Source organism: Penicillium daleae, assembly GCF_028827525.1.
Source record: "Penicillium daleae strain IBT 16125 chromosome Unknown utg000005l_segment0_segment0, whole genome shotgun sequence".
In the NCBI taxonomy this organism is placed as follows: domain Eukaryota; kingdom Fungi; phylum Ascomycota; class Eurotiomycetes; order Eurotiales; family Aspergillaceae; genus Penicillium; species Penicillium daleae.
Window position 1 is genome coordinate 3,718,789 of NW_026623153.1, and position 22,370 is coordinate 3,741,158.

Genomic DNA, 22,370 nt, shown 5'->3' on the forward strand with positions numbered 1-22,370 from the left:
AATCGTTATCTTTACGACTAATTCGCGAATGAATAATAGTAATTTTCCTAATCATGTACCGTTCTTGTGTGTTGATGTTTGGTAAAATATATGCCTTGGTATATACATCCAGTAAAGCTAGGTATCCTTCCACTGGGAATGGAGAGCAAATGGCTCTCAAGTTGAGGCAATTGGCTTCTTCTGAAGAATCTGCTCGAACACCTGCAGCGCTGTCTCGGGTTCTACATCAATTAGCATTCGTTCGAAATACAATTTGAAGAAGGGACTCACGGTAGTAAGGAACCTCATGTCCAGCCCCGTACACCCTCAAAAATGAAAAATTGTCCACATTCTTGAACATGCCCTTTTCGGTGCCATTGACGGTGTATGGTGCCAGGTCCTTTGCGCTAAAGTCTGCATGTCCTGAAAAGTCCACTGCATTGGCTACTCCGTAGTTGCCGAGCCAGTTGCAGATCCAGTCGGCGTCACCTGCCCAGACTAGCACGTTGATGCCGGACTGGACCACGCTGGAGAGTGTAGAGAGGAAAGATCGAGGGTCTAACATGTCAGTTCCTGCATTAAGATAACCAGGTAAAGGCTTGCACTTACTATCACCAGTAGACGCAAACTTATTGTACGGCCCGTTCGGACATTCCTGGTAGCTGGACTGCGCCCCAATGGCCTTTACAACGTTGGGATCGGAGAGATAAGTCGAGTATGTCGAAGGTGGATATGGATCATTCGATGGCTCCCGGATATCATAGACGTCGAAGTCGCCCGAGCTACTAATCGGTCCCTCGATGTTATTAGAGCAGACACTATCGGCATTCTGGCAGTCGGAGTTGCTTCCTGATTGCGCGCACTGTTGGATAGCAGGAAGACATTGGTCATTGTAGGCGCTCAGGAAGCTCGTGCGTTGGGAGTCGTCGATGAGCTGCTTATACGTGTTGTTGTAACTAAAATCGATATAAGCCTTTTCTTGAATTGCAGAGTCGATCCAACCGTTGTTAACACCAAGGGCGATCAGGTTGACGTTTTGGCCTGAGACGGATCCAGCCTTGATAGCAGCATTTTGCTCCTGGATGTACGCGGCGAATTCAGGGCCATAGTGTCCACCATATGACTGAATCATTAGTGAGTGCTGGTAGGCTTGGAAAGATGACTTACCTCGGTGAAGATGGCGAAATCACGGCTTTCGTACTCTGGAAACTGTGCATAGAACGCCTGCAGCAGCTTCCAGACGTACGGCGCAGCAGTGACCGTGCTGGTCACATCGTCCGTACCGTAAGAGAAACCAACACCGATGGGCTGGTCAACATATAGCATGTTGGCGTAGTTATTCCAGCTGTATTCATTCAGCGAGGGGGTGCTGTCCCCGTTAACGAAGTGACAAGGGCCGTTTTCTTGGAATAGACCGATCATGGACGAGCATCCAGGACCGCCGTTGAACCAGGCAGCCAGAGGAGCTTGTGAGGGATTGTTCCGCGCCTCAAAAAACCTATGACTGCTTAGACAAAAGCCATCAACTGATACATCGCGACACCTACCAGAACCACATGTTCATGTTGTTCCCGACTGAGAGATAGCCCGAGTACTGATTAACCCCGGGGGTTGTTTCGCAGATGCCGGAGTTCTTGACAAACTCCATCTTCGCACCGGTCGCGGCATGCTCAAAGACGGTATATGTGACGCCATTCTTCACGACAGAGGAGACGCTGTCTTTGGCCGTGTTTGCAGGGGCAGCTGTACTCCCTGCTGCCAGTAGAGGTAGTAGCCACTTTTGATGCCGCATTGTTACTCTAACGGAGACTATTATTGAAAAAGGAGGTTTGATTCATTCCGGCCATCGTCGGGAATTGCTCAGCTAAATACTTCCAGGTAATATGAAACAAAATTGCATGAAGAAACATCCTAGAAATACGAGTCTGATGACTCGCTACTCTATGGTACCGTCGGAATACGACGGTGTTATCGATCGGCCGGTATCATGTAAATCTTCTACCAGATCAAGACAGTATTCCGGAAGGAAATTCGACAGGAAAGTCCAAGCTTTGATCAATAGATCTTGGCGATCGGCAGCCAAGACCGGAGTCCCGGTGGATAGGTGACGGCTGCCAATAAACTTTACCGATCATGGTTACATCTGGCTTTATTTGTGGCGCATCCTTAAAGATATGCATGATGAGGGGAAGACAGATGAGGGAATAGATCGGGGTGGGGGACGACGTGATAATCTCCATTGATGGGTTCATTGTTAGCCAGAATTAGGCTGCCGAATTTATTAACAACGGCGAGAACTTGAGACATACTTGATTGAACTTTACAACCACAAACGAGAAGAACAAGAGAAGACCCTAGACTGGTGATTTAAACGCGCTAATGGAACAATCCACACTAATAATAATCAACTAGAAGATAACTCTCAAGGACCCTCTGTCAGAACGTTCATTTTGGCGGGAATCTTTCTTTATGGACGACTTAAATATGGCTAAAACGCCTAAACTATTCGTCGCTCATATTTCCGATTGGACTTGTAATGATTGATCAAGATCTGGAAATAGCGTGTCAACATCATTCCAGAAATCGATATCGACGGCCATATCAAACAGGTTGAATAGCGGTGCATCAAAACGATCCTGCGATGGTAGGACCAGGTCAACTGGCGCCGAGTATAGGGAATTGGCTTCCAAATCTTCAGGGAATATAGCAGAGTTTTGCTCAGACTCGATGGGCTTTAGTAGAACCTCAAGATTGGCAGATAAATCACGAGTGATTTGCGCTGCGTTTGCTGCGACTGAAAACTTGGCACCAAAGTTATCGAAAACCGAGATAGCTAGTTCAATCGCATGCTTGGCCTGGTTAGATAATGTTGAAGATGGAAACAAAATTATATATCCAATAAGAGTCATAACTGCATTCCATTGGCAAAAGAAGGCCTCGTGCCACCCGTCCAGAAGAGATGACTCCGTCAGCGCGTGATGCGTGATCATTGTCAACGTTATTGCATGAGAAGCGCATCTCATGGCGAGTTCTTCCGCTATTGAATCAATAGGCGGTTTCAAGCTGAAGGAGATAAATGGTCGATAGAGATTCACGCTGAGGTGATGATATGTATGTTCGAGGAGCAGGCGTTGTCGCTGCAGCCACGGTGGTGTGAACGGCTCAAGTAGAATGGAGGTAAAATCCGTGGATAGGGGTTGGCCACCGTTTTGACGCTTCATTTTCAGAGATTCCGGGACACCTTCAACCCATTCGTAGAGGCTCTGGGTATGTGCTCTTAGAACCTCCGCACTGGAGTTTTGGGCTTCGTGGTTAGCCCATAAAACCTGTCCTTCTCGCAGAAGACTGTCCTGATCAAAGAAAGCTGTATAAGCTGTGCGGACGTTTCTGTAGAGCTGGACTGTGTGTAGATTATAGCTGAGCCATGTAGCATTAGGTCCGATAGGGGCAAACATGGATCCAGAACTCGCAGCAGCCTCAAGGGTGTCACTTGGGAGGGATGGCATAGCGTGTGAGCTAGACAACATGAAGGGGCGACCAAGCTTCATTCCCGCTTTACTGTCCAGGAGATAGACTGCCCACCACAGGCGCCTGCGCAATTCACGGTCTTTTTCGGGCAGGGTTGGCGAGGGATCCAGGTGTAGACCAAGCATATAAGCAGTACGTACAGCTAGGCCCATGATACTGTCCATCATATTGTGGAAAGACCCGCCACATGTGTAGACTACACAGAGCAAATGGCATTGAAGGGTTGATAATGATGGGCTGTCAAGCTCGTACGTAAGCAACTTTTGCCCACGCCAGTAGTGCCATCGACCCGCAACTAGAGCGTCTTTGCCCTCAACAAGAATCCCTTGAGTCTCGGAAGGCATTGCCGAGGTCGCATATTGCATGCAAATGGCGATTATAACATCGACTAGGGCCGAAGGCTTCCGGTCCTGGCCGCCATTCACCATGAGAGACTGATAGTGCTTCTTGAACTGTGTCTCATCCACGATCGGGTAAAGGGAAGTATGGAAGGTCTGCCAGAAAAGATTGATGAAATATTCCTCTTGTATGAGACTCAGGTAAATCCCCGTAGTGGGAACTTCTCCCGCAGGAGGGGCCCAAGAATGGCTGATGTGTCCATGTAGGCCCGGTTCTGGTTCGTTCAGTAGTTTGTGATCGCTGGCTGATACAGGATGCAAACGATGGATAGTGTGTTCTTTTTGCAGTTTAATATTGAGAAAGTCGCCAAGACGTTGGATGAATGCGTAAAGGGATGAGGGCCCGAACCAGGTGTCGTTAGAGGAACGTGTAGGTCGAAACTGAATTCCACCACAGTACCTTTTCAAACCGGGCTCGGGGGCTCCTCCTGTAGATACAGGAGCAGAATACAGTGACGGTGACGACCCTATAGGACTCGGTAGATTGTGATGGTTGGAAGCCTGTCGCTTGAGTTCTGTTTCTAATTGCTGGATTTTTCGCTTAAGGCTTGCAATTTCCTCGGAGGCTTCGGTGAGAGTTGAGGCCTTGGGCGCACCACTATTACTACAGCGGTATCCACGTGCTATGCACTTTGAACATGGTACGCCATTGTCGCACTTAGTGCGGCGAAGACGACAAGCATCACACGCTCTGGCTACTTGCACCCGCCTCTGGCGACGTCGCGGCTCTTGATGTTCAGTTCCTAACCAGGAACTCTCTGAGTCACCAATCATAAGCACAGCTTCGAAGGAACAGTCGGAAGGAAAAGTACATTCGCTGGTATGTATGCTAGCGATTGTGAAGGGATGGAACAAACAAGACGGCGACTTCCTTCACCCCAGAGCCTTGTCTCCTCACGTGATAATATCATGTGATATATTTTTTGTTTGCTAGCTCCTGTAATAAAGGTTGATCTTATCTGATTAAATTAGGTCTCTTCATTCTACCATCATCCTAGGTCTATGTTTACGTTTAATCTTCCCAATCACCATCAGCATTCATGCATTACTCCGATACCTATGACACATGAGTCAAGTGGGGATATGTCTTATCTCGAGTGCCAGGCTACCAAATGGGGTTTAGTCTATGACCTCGGGGTACAATGGCACAGTATATCAAGAGTTCTTGTATAAGCGAGCTATGACGACTATATTTGTTGGCTTTCTGGCTGATACCATGTCGGTGGAGTCCCTAGTTCCACTCCCGTTGGTCGCTTAAATGGAAGGCGTTAGGTAGCGCGGTAGCGATCGTATTTCGAGCGATAGCAGTGGCGAGGAACATAGTACCTTAGTTCAATGCACCCTCAACAATGATATTCAAATATGCACCTAATTTTTTATCCAAGATTATTGAGAGAGCACGTTGAAAGGCAAGTGTCTCACATCAAGGAGAGCTATTTCCTTTCGTCTTAGTGAATCATAGACAAACTGAAGCAGCTTCTATTCCTAGATAAGCCGATATGATACGCAAAAATGGCCCATCGCAATATGCAGCCACAAACGCAGCCATTCGTATTAATCAGTATTGAACTCTCGGTGCTCCGTGGAGGTATCTCCGTCATGTCGTCATGTAGTATGGTCCTTGAGTCAATAATAATAAGCATTGGATGAAGAAAAGGGAGCTGTCTGGGGAAAGTTCATATTAATGATCAGTCCTAGAGTGCGTCTATCAGAACCTTTCAATAAGATTGAGCACTCGTCTTGCCACTAAAGGCTGGCTGTTAGATTTCTACAAGAACATTGTTTTTATCTCAATATACCATGTTCAGACAAGACACTTGGACCTTTGCTCACACAGTTAGAGTTTTCTTACTATTTTTCTTCATTGCCGCGGTGCTGTTCCGGGCAAATCTCAGTAAGTCTAATTCCGCGAGTGCAATATTTTCAACGGCCGTTGATTTCCCAAGTCATAAAGTCAAAGCATCTCGATGCTCTTGAATGCTCTGCCATCTTAGTCGATATTCGGATTTAAATCGGACCAGTCGCTCCTACTAAAGTTGTGATGGAATGACTCCGGTGATAATCATATCTCCGTTCACTTGATGTTTCCTCTGTTCTTCTGTATACGAGTTTGAACGCCACAGTTCGAACAAGACGTGGAGTGTGACCAATTAAACAACGAATGAATACGAGGACACAGAGTATAAATATGAGATGTTGTCCAGATAAGTAGAGTTGTTCAACGAGCTCGATATTTGACTAGTTCTTCTCCTCACCGTTGAAAATCATTTCATCAACTATGGCTCAGGCTTCAACATCAGCTATTCCCCCCATCCATCGGGTGCTCTTCTTAAACTCAACAAGAGACCCATACGACATCTCAGTTGTCGAGCAGCCCACACCGCAGGCTGTACCAGGCAGTGCAGTCATCCAGATCCTAGGAGCCGCCGTCCTGTCGTACGCCGGAGATATCTTCAGCGGCCGCAAGCCCTATCCATATCCAACACCCTTCGTCCCTGGTTCCTCTGCTATCGGTCGAGTTGCTGGAGTCGGATCCGACGCCACAAAGCTCGAAGTGGGTCAGCTGGTCTATTTCGACTGTTATATTCACGGCCGTGACGATCCAGACTCTTCGATCCTTCATGGCCTATTTTACGGATTCGATCCTAGCAGCAACAAGCTCATGGAAAACGAGTGGAGGAATGGTACATATGCCGAGTACTCTAAAGTGCCGTTGGAGAATTGCTTCCCGTTAGATGAGCAGAGACTCCTCGGTAGCCCTGCCGAAGGGGGCCTTGGCTATAACCTGGCCGACTTGTCATATCTCTCCAAATTGGCGGTCCCCATCGGAGGACTTCGAGTTGTGGACGTCAGAGCCGGTGAAAAAGTCATCATTGCGCCGGCCACTGGGGCCTTTGGCAGTGCGGCTGTAGTCGCCGCATTGGCAATGGGAGCGCAAGTGATCGCCGTGGGACGAAACCTCGATGCACTGGAAAAAGTGAAGTCCCTCGGCCCGGAAGGAAGAGTTAGGACAGTTCAGATCACCGGTGACGTGACTCATGATGTCGGAGAGTTAACCAAGTCCGGTCCTGCCGATGTTTTCTTCGATATATCACCTGAGCAAGCAGCCAAGAGCACACACTTTACGAGCTGCATCCAGGCCTTGGGTCGTGGAGGTCGGGTGAGTCTCATGGGGCCATTCATGGAGTTGTCTTTACCTATCATGGCCATGATGGGAAAGGATATTACTGTCAAATGCAAGTTTATGTACACGAAGGAGGATATAAGATTTATGATTCGGCTAGTTGAGGCTGGTGACTTGAAGCTTGGTCAGGCTGGAGGTGTTCAGGCAGCTGGCCTGTTTCCACTGGAGCAATTTGAGGCTGCCTTTGATACGGCTGCCAAAATGGGTGGTCCGGGTATGCAAACAATTATCGCTCCTTGAATGTGTACCCTAGGTAGGCAGTGATTGAATCTACGCCAATGTAGTATTTATCAAGATATCCAGCTGCTAGGTAGACCCCACAGTGACGACAATATTAGTCCTGTAGAAGAGTAGTTGGTCGAAGCTAAGGCTTATTGTCCTACGTGCCACCTTGAATGAAGCATTTACTCCAGCCTCGCTGTTGACGGGAAAGATATGATATACAATTGGTCTCACGGTGTTTTTCTCACTTGTTTGAGGGCTGTCCAAAAGTAGAGGCACTAGAGACAATCCTTAAGTACTCACCAAGTTATCTGTTTAAATAACAATAAGCCTCAAGGGCCATGTCTACCTTGGGGATGCCAACGAGTCGAGTCAAAATTATTTCTTTCCTTGTCTCATTTCTAGAAGAAACCACAAAAGGCACATCAAGCAATTCTAAACAGTCAAAAATCTCACCATTTACGCTTCGACTCCCCTTGACTGATAAGCCCAGGCACCAGCGAACACCTCCAGCAAACCTAAACGCAAATACTACCCAAGAAGTAAAACTCAACAAGAAAAAAATATCTGGATCAAAAAATCCAAAAGCATAATCGACTTAACATGCATTATCCGAATCGAGCGCCAGCATAATTAGGCAACATTTCAGAAAGCTATGTACTGTACGGAGTACAGTACGTTCCTCCCCGCCCATCCCAAAAGAGCCTCCGCGACAAGACCCACCCCTGATCGACACGGCAGCCCACGGGGACGAAAAACCAGACCAGTCAAACACGACCAGGACAGCGCCGATCGATGCTCGATGCGCGATTTCACGCGGTCCGGCCCTCCACCACGGATCAGGACCTATCACAGTCCTCGATACACGAGCTGTTTCGAGGATGTGATCCAGACACGGGTCAGGTCGCCTAAGGACTTGCCGGTGGCAAGGGTGAAGAATGCACGGAGCAGGCAGAAGGTGTGGGCTGCCTGGTGGAAGATGACCCGCTGGTTTTCAGCCCTAACTCGTTATGAAACAACGAGTACTCCGTATGCATGGTTGCCAAGCCAAGTACAATACTCAGAGAAGAAGCGATGCAGTGACGCACATGACCTGGTATCTTGGTAAGAAATAATGGGTAAGGAGTCGAGGGGGGCAACGGGCAATGGACGGGCGTGAGACGATGACACACAACGCCCGTCCGCACCAGTTACCCAACTCGGATACCAAGGCGATGGTGCAGGTTGAAGGGGAGAAATAGGGAGAAGGTAAGCGTGCAGGTGCAGAGGGCGAGTCAGAGTCTAGGAGAGAGTACGGAGTAAGTTCGATCCGATCCAACCGGTGTTTGAATATTGACTTTGGATGGAGTTGGTAATTCTGGTGGGAGGATTTAGGAGTTAGGAGTTTAGGATACTCGGGCGTCGAGTCGGGTCCACCCTGATGCTTGCAGATGAAATGGACGTGCAGTTAGATTGCGACAATTTGACAACCTACAGTAAGTCAATATCAATTATTTTGTGCCTCATCTGTCTATAGGGCGACGGAATGCGTACCTAGCCACGAGAAGAAACTAGTGTAGCTAGCAGAAGTGTGGAAGCGAATGACTCGCGACTCCATCCTCGTGGGGCAGACTATTCACGCCGTTTCACCCGTTTTTGCCGTTTACGCGATTCATGTCATGGAATATTTCATTATGAATCTAATTTGCCCTTCTCCAAGCCCTCTCCAGAGAGTGGCACCTACTCGTCCCAAGTCGTCCTTCTCCATACCATCACCCCATACATACTTTCAACCAGTCGCCGTGGAAGGTCGGGGCGAGACCCGGTGCGGAGATCGACCGACCAGGACCAGCCGGGGCTTCGGTAAATGAACAAATGAAAGGAGGACGGGGGAGGAGCAGTTTTGGCGAGCGCCTCTTTCTTCGGCCGGTCGGGGTTAAGGAGTCGGGTTTGTACATAGGGACTTACAGTCTTACAGAGGAGTCAGGACGGGGGATATTAGTTCCAGTAATCTTAATTAGCGAGGATGATTTGTGTAATTTCGTCGCATCGTTCGGGAGGGTTCTCGATGACAGGGATGTTTTGGTAGGTAGACCTTTGCTAAGTTTTAAGGGGTCGAGTTACAGTCCAGGCTTCGCTGAGCAGGTCATTGGGTGATTGGTAGATCGGAACCCATCTCCCAGGGGATGGATCATGGAAGGGTTGATTAATATCAGCTTTGGGCCTTGCGCTGTCAGCGTCGGCGTCGGCGTCGCCATTGTCCGTCACGAGTCTTGGGCCAAGTTTACCTCGTCGTTCAAAACAGCAGGCTAGGAGTTCGTTTTGTGGCGGTAGTACTCTTTCGAATACTACCTCGTGGCAACCACGAGCTACGTCAATCCCGAGTTGATTGAATCAAGGCAGGGTAATACTGTATAGTAGTACTCTGGACTCCGTACGTCTCTCCTAAAGCCGAGCAGTAGTTAGTCCATGAGCAAAGGTGAACTACTGCGGTTAGTCAGGCCAGCGTGGAAGTCTATTAGATTACCAAAGTTCCCCAAAGTGACCCAAGACCTGCGTGGCGCGACCGCTTCCAGTCATCACTAGAATCACTGGCAGGGTTCACAAACTCTGATCCCCCTTATTCATGACGCCGTGATGCCGAGATCCGATGGCGAGGTTGTGTACTAAGTGACTGGCGGCATTTGGAATTATCTTTACGGAGGCTGGAGGGGGAAATGAGACGTGGGTAACTCAACTCAGGTGGATTCAGTCATTCACGCGTGAACTCTCCACGATTGCAAATCGTGGCGCGCCCGCCGACCGTGGTGGCATAGGGCGATCTGCCGAACCACGGTTCGTAGTGCGTAGAAGAAGGCACAGCATCAGATGGACGTTAGAGGGAGCTGGAGATCCGAGTCTGGATTGTCCTGATTCAGTTCTTGCTGGATAAATGGGATTCTTGAAGAGGGTTGCTTTTGAATAGGCCTCCAGTTCCAGCCGATCATGGTTGCTGCCAGTTGGTTTGGGTGAGACAAGGTGACGGTGTGCGGCTCTGTGGGTCGGCGCTTCGGAGGAGTTTCCGTCGGAGGACAGTCGCTTAGAGTAAGTATTTGTGTTTGGGTTCAGCGATCAAAGACTACTGGAGACTACTAGGAGATGAATGGAGAAACTTGGGTTCGGATCAGTATCTGTATGTCCATTGGCTTTGAAGTATATGCAGAGTCAAGCGAAAAGTATGTACAGTCGACTGGAGGGTATTCGTATATATCAGAGGTCGAGTGACACATGGCATCAGGGGAGGGTACGACACATATGGGTATACAACACAAAGGAAAGAGAAAGAAAAGAAACAAAGACAAAACATGTCAAAAAACAGAACAAACACAGGAGATGCATGTCCAACATCAAATCATCAACAACAGAGGAGAAATCAACACCAGGAACTCATAAACGCCTGGAATGATCTATCCCATGAACTGAAACAACGCAAACAGAAATCGATAAGAATGAGAAGAGTTTCTCTTCGCGTCTGCGGCTCTCCCTTTGTTTTGGTTATTGTTTCTTTGGTACAATGGCTCTCTAGTGGAGCCGCTTGCCCGAAGCAGACCGTCTCCACTGGAAGTCGCTCCGCGGTCGCGCCTCGCGACGCTTGGGGCCGGTGTTGCCCGATCTGCGAATACCCTGGAGGCCTTTCGGGGTGGAATTTATGCCCCGCTACCCCTGTGGTTTTGTTCAAGGCGGGAAGATGGAGTAGAGGTTGGAGGTGTGGGTGAATCCAGGCTCTGCATGTCGCTTGCAACTTTTTCTTTCTTTGTTGGCGCATTTAGCGAGTCCAGGCTGGGTAGGCCTTTTTTTTTCCTTTTTTTGTGGTTTGCGGGTTAATTAGGGAGGGGCTGCGGCGGGTCGCGGCGCCTCCGGTGGGGGAGCCAGAGGATAAGAGTCATTGTGATGGTGCCTTATGCGACCCATCGACTCGAGACGCAGCTAGCAGCTAGCAGCCAGGAGAGGAGAGAGCTTGGGAGAGAGAGCAAGGAGTCATCAGTTATGAGAATGGAGCGTGGCCCCTGGTCTTCTTGGATGGTGTCTCGATCAAAGATCCAATCAGGCGTGGTCCTTTCACATTGTCCACTGCTTCCAGTTCATGGGCTGGAAGTGGGTCAATGACTGGACATGCTCGTCGTATGGCAAGCAGTCAGCGCTAGACCAGGAGGGAGAAGGGTACTGGCACTGGACTGGCGGCTGGAGTAGGCTCTCCTCCAGCGAGATCGGCACGAGGTGAGAAGGCGGCATGCCCGCGTCGGAGCCGTCCCATCGCAAAGGCGAGTGCATCTGTAGTGGGGGAGGAGGTCACGTCGGCCTTCAAGAGACCCTTGGGGTACTGATCGATGATGGAGGTGCCGGCTGAAGAGATCGAGGAGATAGAGCTAGAGTGAGGAGGCATGGAGAAGGCAACGTCCGATAGAGGGGAGGGACAGGTCTCTGCGGGCGAGGAGTAGAATGGGCTGTCATCTGCGGACTCGGGGAGCTGATTCTGGAACAGGTTGGCCGCTGGGCGCGGCTGGAGAGGCAGGTCCATGCCGTTCCACATCAGCGAGCAGTTGTTGGCCAGGTCCGGGTGAATTCCAGGAGCCACGATTGAGCCGATAGACATCGAGTGCGACTGCTGGGAGGCACCAGCCAGCATACTTCCGCCGTCCATGGGCATGCAGCGTGGGACAGAAGTCGAGTCGTTCACAAGGGGAGTTGAGGTCTGGGGAGTCCATTGGGTTGGTTCAGGCTGCGATTCGAGTTCACTATTGCGTGATAGTCGTTAGCTCTTTCGGTCTTTTCAGTCGCAATTGGGGAGACTCCAACTCACTGTCTTTCCATGTGGCGTGCAAGCAGATCTGGCCGGTGGAAGGCCTTCCTGCAGCCATGGTGTGTACACCGGTAGGAAGCCTCTGGATTATGGTTCAATTCGTGACGTCTCCGGTGCTCGGCGCGGGTGAAGACCTAGGTTACGGATTTGGAGTCAGCTTTATTGCGCATAAACTAATATCAACGAGCGCATACCTTGTTGCAACCGGGATACTCGCAAGCATGTACGCGCTTGCCCTTCTTTGCCTTGCTAATTCGGTGGGTGGTGGGGGTGTATGTGACAGGCAACGGAAGCTCTGTCTGAGGGCTGTAGCGCATAGTGTTCTTGCGGCCCACCATGGTGGATGATGAGACGAGATGAGGTTCGGGAGAAGGCGAGGCCGAGGTGGCAGGGCTGTTCAAGACAGCGATGATTTGGTTCGAAGATCGAGAGGCGTTGTTGGAAATGTTCTTGCGCTCCTGTGAGGATCCTCGGGCCATCCTGTGGAGGAAAGGATGGGGAGGGAGTCGAGGACGAAGGGGGAGGAAGACAAGCTATATAGAATTGGAGGCTCGGGTGTGAGTGATGTAATTGAAGAAGGGCGTTGAAGAAATGCGAACGCTGCAGAGGATGGCTGAAACTGAAACTGCAGAAGAGGGTGAAGAAGAGCGGAGGAAGAGTGGACTGATATAGAGGCACGCTGATAGCACTAACAAGGCTGTTCCTACAGATCTCCTGGCGGATTATTAGACTTCCCAAATGAAAATCCAGCTGGGAAAATAAAAAATAAAAAATAAAATAAAATAAAATAAAATCAAAGCAAATCCAACAATGATAGTAATTAAAATCCGAGCTAAATTCCCACGGTTCCAAAAATACCCATAAACGGGATGTTTCCCTAACCTTAGATCCGAGAGGGAACCAAGCACGGGCGTGGAGGCGATGATCGCTCGGGAAGATCAAGTGTGTAGTATAAGCCCCTCCTAAAATTATCAAATTCAGAAAACGGAACATTAATTCTCGTATAATAAAATATTCGAAATTAAAAAATGATTAAATGACACCACGTTTTGTTCGACCAGGGGGCGCACCAGCCCGACCATCCTTGCCAAGGCGGGTTAGCGGCGCGAGCGGACAAATTGGGACGATGGCGGAATGGACGGTTGGCTCAGGCTTCAAAGTTCAGGGTTGTGCGGCTGAGGCGTGCAGCGGCAGGGGAAACGAGGAGAGCGGAGGATGGGTAATGATAATCAGACAGAAGGGGAGAATGATCAAATCATCATCATGATGATACCGATTCGATTGGAATATTATACTACATACATGCATACTCGAGTACTCGAACATTGGTATACTTCCCAGCAAGCAATAACCGCTCAAGAAACGGAGATCCATCCCTCCCACTGGCCAGATTGGGCATGTCGACGGATTTCCCATTTAGTTAAGAGGGCAATCGAGTTCTGGCCAAACAAAAAAACTGGCACCACCGCCTGAGGGACTCTCGGTGACCCTCACGGGGGAGACCCAGAGGAGGCCCACTGGGAAAACAGAGGGTGGTCAAGGTGCTAAGGAGACTAAATGCTTAGTGCACTTTAGTCTACCCCTGCGAATTGGCATCAATGAGCATTGTGTTGGTTGAGATAGCGTCGTGAGTGGATGGAGGACTGGAAGGCTCGCTACCGATGCACTGGGGATGCATGCGCCAGGATTTCTTCTCTGGTCGGAGGGTCAATCAATGTTGGCTGTGTTGTTGGGTGGTATTTTTCCATGTGTCGTGCAGGTTTGTCTACAAAAATATATGGGATTGATAGTACCAAAAAAACTACATCCTTGCGATCATTGGGTACTATCGTATAGAATGACTATCGCGGCCATATGTCGGGTGTATGGTGGTGGTGGCCCACCATACGCCCATCTTTCCGACCCCCCTCCAAAACTCCAGATTTCAATTCCAAATTGCGTGGATCTCGAGCAGCTCGTCCAAGCTCCCACGGAAGACAACGGGTTTGCCCCACTGCGCTGGGGAGTGGAGCCGCGCCCCGTCAACCAGCCAGAGGCCAGTAAACGGGGGCTAGGACAGGGTTCATCCAGGTTGGGCTCTCGCAGGATCGCACTTTAAGCCCGTTTTGGTGAGCTGGTGACTCGCTTGGGGGGCCCGACCATTGGCTACCGATGTCATCGACTTATCACCGTGTAGTACGCCTTGTGTCCTCCATACTGGAGAGAAGTACTATCCCCCCCTGAGGCTGATTCGAATATCCTGCGTGTCAGACTGTACGCAAAACAATTGTCAGAACACTCTTCTTTATTCTTCCTTCCGTTCCACATTGAGATACTATGCATTTATCTTGCATGATTCCTCCTCAGAGGTCAGTTGTGAACAGCCTGCTTGAGATCCCGACCGAGCAAACAGATAGTACTTCGTCTATAATTCAAATTCAATAATACCATGAAAGACCCTTATTACTACTCATCCATCTAGATCTCACAGATGAATATCGGAAGATCGTAGTGGATCTTCTTCGATCCAAGGCACTCAGGAATCCAAAAAGAGAGCCTTCATGACGGGCACTCCAGAAGTCAAGAATCAGCCTAGTGGGTCTGCCGAGTACGCCTTAGGAGGAATGAAGGAATGGGGGAATTTGGGACGTGAGCTTAGGGCTTGGCGGGCAGTTCAGCAGTTCCCTGGCGTGTTTCAGGCTTGCAGATCCGTTACTACATGGGGTCAAAATTGGATAAAAAGAATAAACCTGCCCACGATCTCCCTTACCCACATCGAAAAGGCCCCCGACCTGAAAAGGCCCCAAACAAGCACTCTGTTCCCGACGTCACAAAGATCTGGATCTTCGAGATATGCCTTGACCCGGGCCTTGACATGATCTGCGATGGGAGCCTCGCACGGGAAGGATGGGGGTTCGTTGAGATGAAAATAGAAAGCGGGAAAGGCACTGCCCTAAACTGTAATTCCTTCACGTTGTTTGGTTCTGCATGCAATGAAGAATGCTTCGCCATGTTTATTCTTTGATCGGTGCAAGACCCTGTGCACGTACTCTATAGTCTAACTCGACCGACCGCGGCCCACACATATGTTCGATAGGTGTATCTCTCTACTAATGTACACTATTATACTATAGCACTACTATACTGTACAATCAAATGCCCAGTTCATCTCTTACGCTCTACTGTAAAGCCATGACTAAGAAAGCCAACTCCATCGCTGGCCCCCGCCTACCGTAGAATGCTGTACCCCATGTCGCGTGATATACCTCATACCTTGGTATCCCAACACGCTGACTAGCTGCGCATAAGCTGGGTCATCCTCGTGACAAGTGGCATGGGTTCCCTTGCTTCAGCCAGGGGTAACCGTCCGATCTGGACCGTCTAACAAGAGAAGCTGGCAGGGTGTCCTGTTGCAGGTGGCTTACAGCTTATTCGAGGGCAGCATCGGAGTTCGCTCCGGGTTAAGCTGTGTCAAGCCATTCCCAAAGAAAATCTTCAAGTTGCAACTACTTGGATCCGTTGGTCGGCCCCGAATATGCGAAAAATAGATCTATTGGGGCCGTGAAGAGGGGACGATATGAATTGAAGACCTGTTTGGTGATGGTGATAGTGACGGTGTATTGGGGGTTGAATTTGGGTCTGGTTCCATGCAGGGGCATGCCATCAGCACGCAAGACATACTACATGAAGAAGTGGTGCCTTTTCTTGAATTATTCATTACTTTTTTATACATTATTATTCATAGGTAAGGTTGTGGTAGGCGGGTCAGGTACATTGTAAAGACTGCTTGGCAGGGCAGTGTATATATCTCCGCGAGAGAAACCAATCAGGCGCCGAGAAATCTCGAAATCAGTTATCGAATCTGGACATGGCGTAGACAAGGCTGAATCTTTGCTTTTTATTTCGTCCCCTTTCTCTTACGCTAGCTCCTCTTCCTGGGGCCATATGCTGAAGAGAGACAGGACACCACTACCTACAGCGCGGAGCCGAGTATATCCCACCGGATATCGGTGTACTTGCCTAGCAAGCTCATCCATGACTGGTCGAGACGCCAACTTGACAGATCGCCCAGTCTAGTTCACGATGGGTGTCATAGCGGCACGAACGGGATTTTCTCTTCCCGCAATATAGCACAGCCATGCTCAGATTAGATCGGAGCATGGGGGATAGCTCCAGTGCTAGGTGTTTGATCGCCAGCTTCCCGTTGACAAGCCTCCCACTTTCCGAAGTAGTAGTGGGGAAATCCAAGTTAGTGCTAGTGTACTCATGGGTTTCCCCATCCGGGTCTCCTCGTGGCGGCTGGCGAGCGATTTACATTGTCCGCTCAGACAAATCACCATGCTCCGCCCCGCTATGATCGCAGTCTAATCTGTTAAAGGTCTTAGTGTGCCGCCAGTCGGCCTTATTCGGGGCTTAGGGTGAATTAACCCGCTTTTTTGTTTCCTGCATTACACTAAGGTTGTATCTGGGTTAGGGCTGAATTAGGACGGGTTAGTGCCTGGGCAGGGTTAATTAACTGGCCAACTCGTGGATGGCTGGTAATTTTCCTTGCTTGGGACGGTGGTTCGCGCCAAATAATCCTTCGTACTTTTGCTCTGACAAGCGGAGGTCTGCTCTTCACGTGGTGTCACGGTGAGGGGGGTTCAATCCTTCGAGCTGGTTTTGTATGCGGCATGCGGATCATGACGATGACGATGGATTAGAGAGTATACATATCGTCCTCTGTCCTATTGTCTGGTAGGGAAGAGAGTGCTACTGAATCATCCCGCTCCACGGACCAGGAACCAGGGACCAAAACTATGGGAGTTGGCGACCGGGCCACTTTCTATGACGATGGGAATTCCTCGGAGATTCCGCAAATACCTGATTTCTTTTGTCATTCGAATTTTAGTTGATTTTCTTGTGCGCCAGGTTTGCCCACCTTCGAAAGTATGAAGTCCGTGGGCCCCTTCATCTCCCACTTTCAGATGTCATGCACGACAGAAAGGGCCCCATTGTACCCAGCTTGGAGATTTACAGACCATCTGACAGTTTTCCAGCTAACGATTGACTGCGCAATATCATTCAGAGCCAATGATGTGTGACAGAAGACAAATAGCCGTTGTCGCGATGTCGGGCCTGAAGACGATAAGTGCTGACCTACTTGATCCTAGGTGTCCCCAAATCGTCATTGGCCCCCCATGGCTTTGGTAGCTCCGCAGAAGGGTTTAGTCTATCACGAAGTCGCCAGTCACGATGCGCGATTCAATGTTGGTTCTTTTTTTAGGGTTGCTGGCAATTCTGGGGCCGTCGGGGAAGGCTTTTGGGGCTTGGAGGCTTGGAGGGGGCCTTTTGGTGGTCCATGGAGGGCTGGAATTAACGGATAGGACTGGCTGGCGAGTGAGATAGTGAGATGCGAGGTCTTCAAGGAACAGTACAGAGTAGCTTCCAAGATAATAAAAATCTTGGTTGTCTGTTAGGTTGCAGCCGTTGGTAAGATTGTCCGAGAGTAACTGTACTTGCTGAACTTCCCGTCTCTCCTCAGCACCTTAGTCTTTGTCAAGGTGACGACTGCGGGTCTCTCGTTACCCAGCCCTTAGTTAGGTATAGTCACTGCCGACTACAGTGTGAATAACTATGTAGTGGAAATTCACAAATTCTTACCCCCTTGTTTTTGTTTCCGTCGCTTGAGAGGCTTCTAGTATGACTCGGTTCCAATGTGTCGGGTTCAGTGATGTGTCTGGAGCGTGGGCTCGATATGAAATTGCAAACACGATCGACACGGTTCGTTGTTGTCACAGTCCTCCAGGCGGAATTTGCCCGCGGAAGAAGAAACATAACAGAACAGCACCCACTGGTACTGACAAATAACGGGACTGGGCCGTCTGTCGACTCCACTCCGAGGCCCTGGCGGCTGGCGACCGTCTGATCAAGTTGATCTGCTTTGAGGGCGAGAAGGCCAGACCAAATGGACGAGTCCATCCCCGGCCGATCGGTCGCAGCGTCGGCCACAATCGGTTGATGATCGCTCACACCTGCTCCTGGGTGTGGTAAAAGGAACCACCTAAGTCCATGCGAACTTGTAGGTGGATCCCTCCCTCTAACATGTGGACTTCCAAGCCTTAATCCAATCCAACGGATAGGAAGGTCTGTTCGCAAGGTCTGACACTCCGCTGCCCCTCTCCGAACTGCCACTGCTAGCGCCAATACTGGCTTGGCCTCTTCATGAACCCTTCAGGGCTTAGGTCTGACGAGATCCATCACGGGTAGGGCAACGGGGCCAAATTCTTCACGGCTCCTGAAATCTGACCTCAGACCGGGACGTTAAATCCATAGTGTGATCTCAAGGATCATGGCATATCAGCGTGCAGCCCTGTGGTTTGCCTAACATGCACGGCACGTTGATGTAGGAGAGCTGATCTCGACTACCTTATCCTATCTTGGTCGCGGTTGCTGTTGTTGATAACTACCGTAGTTACTAGTCACAAAGTACTGTAGTCGCCCATCAAGCGAGTTAGAATATCGTCCACATCGCGACCGCTCATGCGCAACTCTTTCCTATTTTCATATCAATCACTAACCAATGCCGAATGGTGACAGCCACTGCCTCTGCGCAGACTCTTGAAAAATTTAATTGTTATGGTGAGCCTGCTGAACCCGACCTTCGAGTCCTTTGCGTTCTCTTCCGATGTGGCAACGAGCACGACGTACCATATCCTAATTAGGTTCAGATCGTGGCCCCAGCATGGAGCCCCCCTTTCCACGGCTCTTCCCATCTCGTTTTGTTTCCGATTTCATGGCTACGTTGCAATTTACCTATCTGTTCAAATCAGCCTCGCCCCAACACAAGAGGCTGAGCTACTAATTACTTGTTTGTAACTCAGGGGCCGCCATTATTGCGATCGAAACAAGCCTGGGAGTAATTTTGTCCTGCTCACCCGCGCCCAGCATCCAGCGTCTCGGAACGACAGTATTGAAAACCACGCTACAGGCAACCCGCCATTACGCCCGAAGATGTGCCGTTTTGCCGTTCAAAGAGTACTCGGTTGTTTTCTTTCCTTTTACTTCTTCAGGTGTATCGGATGTCGGCCCTTAGCGCTCGACACGCCAGGATGCAAACTACAAAGATTAAGCCAACCAACCTCCCAAGATAAGCTTCCTTCCATGTACCCTTCAATCCTTCGCAACCTTAATCATAGCACGGAGCATCTGGACCGCGACTGTTTGGGACATGGATACAGCGCCAAAACCGTTTGGCAATTCCTCTCGGCCAAGCCCCGTCGAAGCTAACCGCATCTCCACCAAATGACACGGTCGGGAGCTTGTTAACCGCCGTTAGCCTTATGACTTGTCAAAATGGGTTGTACCCTATCCAGAATAGGTTTAGAGTCTTTTAATTTCTTATGACCAAGAGCATCACCATTTCCCGTTTTGGACTAGCTCAGCTTAACTGGGATTAGGTGGTTTATTAGCTTGACTTAACCTATTTAAGTAAGAGGTAGTTACCAGAACTATACATGTACATTTTCCCAATCGAGTTAGCTGCGCGAGCATTCACTGTCTCCACTCATCCCCATCTTGGTTGCATACCCAGCATTCTCCGGCCAATGGCCGATGACCGGTTATGAGGTTATCATGCCTCTTCCCCCTCATCATCTCCTCCTCTGTTGTCTAAGTATGTATCTCAGTCATTTCTGTTTGTTCCCCCTATGAGGTCCACGTGGTCGTAAAGTAGCCACGGTATGAAAATGGTGGGACAAGATGCCCCGTTCGGCTCAAGATCCACTCCCTGGCACTCCAGACATCTGGCCGCCAGCGTACGGATACGGCTTGGATGGGATACCTGTACAGCCGTGCTCGTTTCGACTGTAGTTTGTATCTCAGCTTTATTTCTGATTTATTTTTACCTCACGGTTCACGATGGGTCCTTCCCGTGCTTTTACGACCCAGCCAAGCATTGTTTCGAGACGGGTGGTTGATCTGCATACGAGTGGGCCAATGGGGACACGATGATCGTCTTTGGATGCTAGGTAATTGCTCTTTGTTGTGTGCTGCGAGAGAAAAAAAAGTGACGACGGATGATGGGACCCGGGATTTTGGGTAATGCGCCATGCATACCGCATACAGACTGCTCATTGTGTGTAGGTGGATTACGGACCCTCCTTCTTCTCTGCAGATTATTCTTATGATTCTGACAGTGCTTTTGACTGTTGGGGCGGTGTTGGCACGGGATGGCGGCCATGCATGCTCAGGAAGTAACTGTGTTCTATACTTATCCACTCGATCAAGTGCAGTCCAAGCCCAAAGTCCGTAAACACCGAAGGATGTATTGAGTGCAGTACTCAGTCTTCCAACACCTATGATATGGAATAAACAAGTAGTGGTCAGCGCGGGACAAAATATCTAAAAGGTTATTTGATGTGAAAGAAAATTTATCAAGAAGAGGCAGGAGACTGAATTCCCTCTCAAGGCGTCGTTAGCTCTGATCCCTATGATGAAATACCTGTTGGGCGGGTAGGACTAGGCTTCTGGGGAACAACATGCTCTCCACAAATCCTCCCGCACAGATCAGACGGTGGAAACATATTTAACTTTCTGCTTGAGTAGAAACAGAAAAAGAACAAATTTAAGGGGGAAATGAATCCAGGCGACACCTCGATAGTGTCTAGGATTGCTCTCTTCAGCTGCAAGGCACCACCAGGCAACCCGTGTCTTAGCCTAATAACTAAAGCGACCGGTGCCTTTTATCAAACGACCAACAATCATTCGCCTCACCATTCAAAATCACCGAACTTGGCAGGACACGCGAGATGACATCAGGCCCTAGGTCGTACCTTGTACGGAGTAACTATTCCCAAAATTTGCGGTCGATGGGAGGTAGGAGAAGGCTCGGGAGGCCGCAGCCATTGCAGTAGTTTATAGTGTAGTGGCATATCGAGTTAGTATCGCGATGTAAAAATATCCCACATGGCGGCCATGGTCGTGGGTGATGGCTTCCTGCATTTCCTAAGCTGCAAGGGGGTGCAGTGTTGGGAAACATGTTGGTGTTTCAGAGTAGCAGATACTCCACGGTCGATCAGGCCATGTGGTTGTCAGGATGGCAAGGCAGACTCGGTAGGTGCAATCTGCCCTGTGAGGAATCTGAGCACCCCCCGAGATCCGTCCAGAGTGCACATCACTTGCTTTCAATTGGCTGGCTCGGCTGGTGATCTCATAGCCTTGAAGGGGGGTATCAGGGCTTCGATCGATCGTCTTTCAGAGAGTATCACTACATACTCTTTGCTGGGTTGTCCAGAGGATGGGTACTGGACAGCAGAATTTCCAATGAACTACACCTGAAATGACCATGCTAAAATGCTACTCCAGCCCAGTTTCCCTTGAGCTGTTCATTTCTATCTTTTCTTTCCATAATATATCTGAGGAGGTCGCGCGCTATACCCAGTACGCTGCTCTCGGTAGGTGGTGTTATGAGCGTCTTGCCGACGGCCGAAGGTCCGAGCTACCCTTGTAACTTGATGATTTACTGATCCCCAGCATTCTATGAGCCCTTAATTGTCGCATATGTGACATGGGAATTTCAATTTCCCTGGAGTAGTGGCGGGTGGTACGAAGGATTGATATCCCTGTATGAGCCATGTGGTCGAAGGATCAGGCATGGTACATATTGTTACGTTACAGATCACTAAATAGTTCATGCACTGCCCGAATGAGCAAAATTAGCACAGAGAACTGCGCTAATCTAGCAAGGGGGAAGTCTAAAGCACAACGAACCAGGGGGTTAGCCGCTAATTTACCTAATCCGGCTACAGTAATCCCCAGTACGAGCACTAAAAGAGAAGGGGATCATACTGTAGGTTAGGGGGCCACACTACTGCAGCTTCCATGCTAGGTGCTGCAGGCTTCATGCCAGGCTAGCACTATCTGGGTAAAGACAGAGGAGTTGCGACAGGGCCAATGATCCTGGACCGCTTGTTTCAAATTGCTTACTCCGTACACGTGGACTTCCTGCGGTATGTGGTCATCTGAGAGGTACAGTACATTCTCTCCAGAAGTTAATCAAGAGGCTTTCTGGCTAGCTCTTTAAGCCCCGACCGGGCAATCGAAGAAGCAATATCGCAGATATCTTGAGACACAAATTCCTCTACTTCGTCATTCATTCGCCCCCAAAGGCAGAACTTATTGCCAGACCGGAAAATTGTGTGCCAACCCTTATCATCCTCCATAACTGGTTGTCCTGGTTTAAGCCCGTAAGATCGAGCGATTATTTGACCTTCGGAGTCGT

The 22,370-nt window shown here is 49.5% G+C and overlaps 4 protein-coding genes across 4 annotated transcripts; 1 reads left to right on the forward strand and 3 right to left on the reverse strand.

Annotated features, from left to right (window-relative positions):
• Positions 1 to 156: 156 nt before the first annotated feature.
• Positions 157 to 1,771, reverse strand: cp6 (uncharacterized protein; the record flags this gene model as incomplete). Its single annotated transcript, XM_056908902.1, has 5 exons — positions 157 to 221; positions 271 to 537; positions 589 to 1,102; positions 1,147 to 1,477; positions 1,527 to 1,771. 5 exons carry the CDS (start codon positions 1,769 to 1,771, stop codon positions 157 to 159), a joined length of 1,422 nt encoding a protein of 473 aa, XP_056767520.1.
• A 721-nt stretch (positions 1,772 to 2,492) lies between these two features.
• On the reverse strand, positions 2,493 to 4,555 carry N7458_005521 (fungal specific transcription factor domain-containing protein; the record flags this gene model as incomplete). The annotated part of the gene is made up of 2 exons (XM_056908903.1): positions 2,493 to 4,503; positions 4,551 to 4,555. The coding sequence occupies 2 exons, from the start codon at positions 4,553 to 4,555 to the stop codon at positions 2,493 to 2,495; spliced, it is 2,016 nt and encodes a 671-aa protein (XP_056767521.1).
• Positions 4,556 to 6,183: 1,628 nt separating this feature from the next.
• Positions 6,184 to 7,329, forward strand: N7458_005522 (putative isopropanol dehydrogenase; the record flags this gene model as incomplete). The annotated part of the gene is made up of 1 exon (XM_056908904.1): positions 6,184 to 7,329. The coding sequence occupies one exon, from the start codon at positions 6,184 to 6,186 to the stop codon at positions 7,327 to 7,329; it is 1,146 nt and encodes a 381-aa protein (XP_056767522.1).
• A 4,141-nt stretch (positions 7,330 to 11,470) lies between these two features.
• Positions 11,471 to 12,609, reverse strand: N7458_005523 (uncharacterized protein; the record flags this gene model as incomplete). Its single annotated transcript, XM_056908905.1, has 3 exons — positions 11,471 to 12,065; positions 12,131 to 12,264; positions 12,325 to 12,609. 3 exons carry the CDS (start codon positions 12,607 to 12,609, stop codon positions 11,471 to 11,473), a joined length of 1,014 nt encoding a protein of 337 aa, XP_056767523.1.
• Positions 12,610 to 22,370: the final 9,761 nt, after the last annotated feature.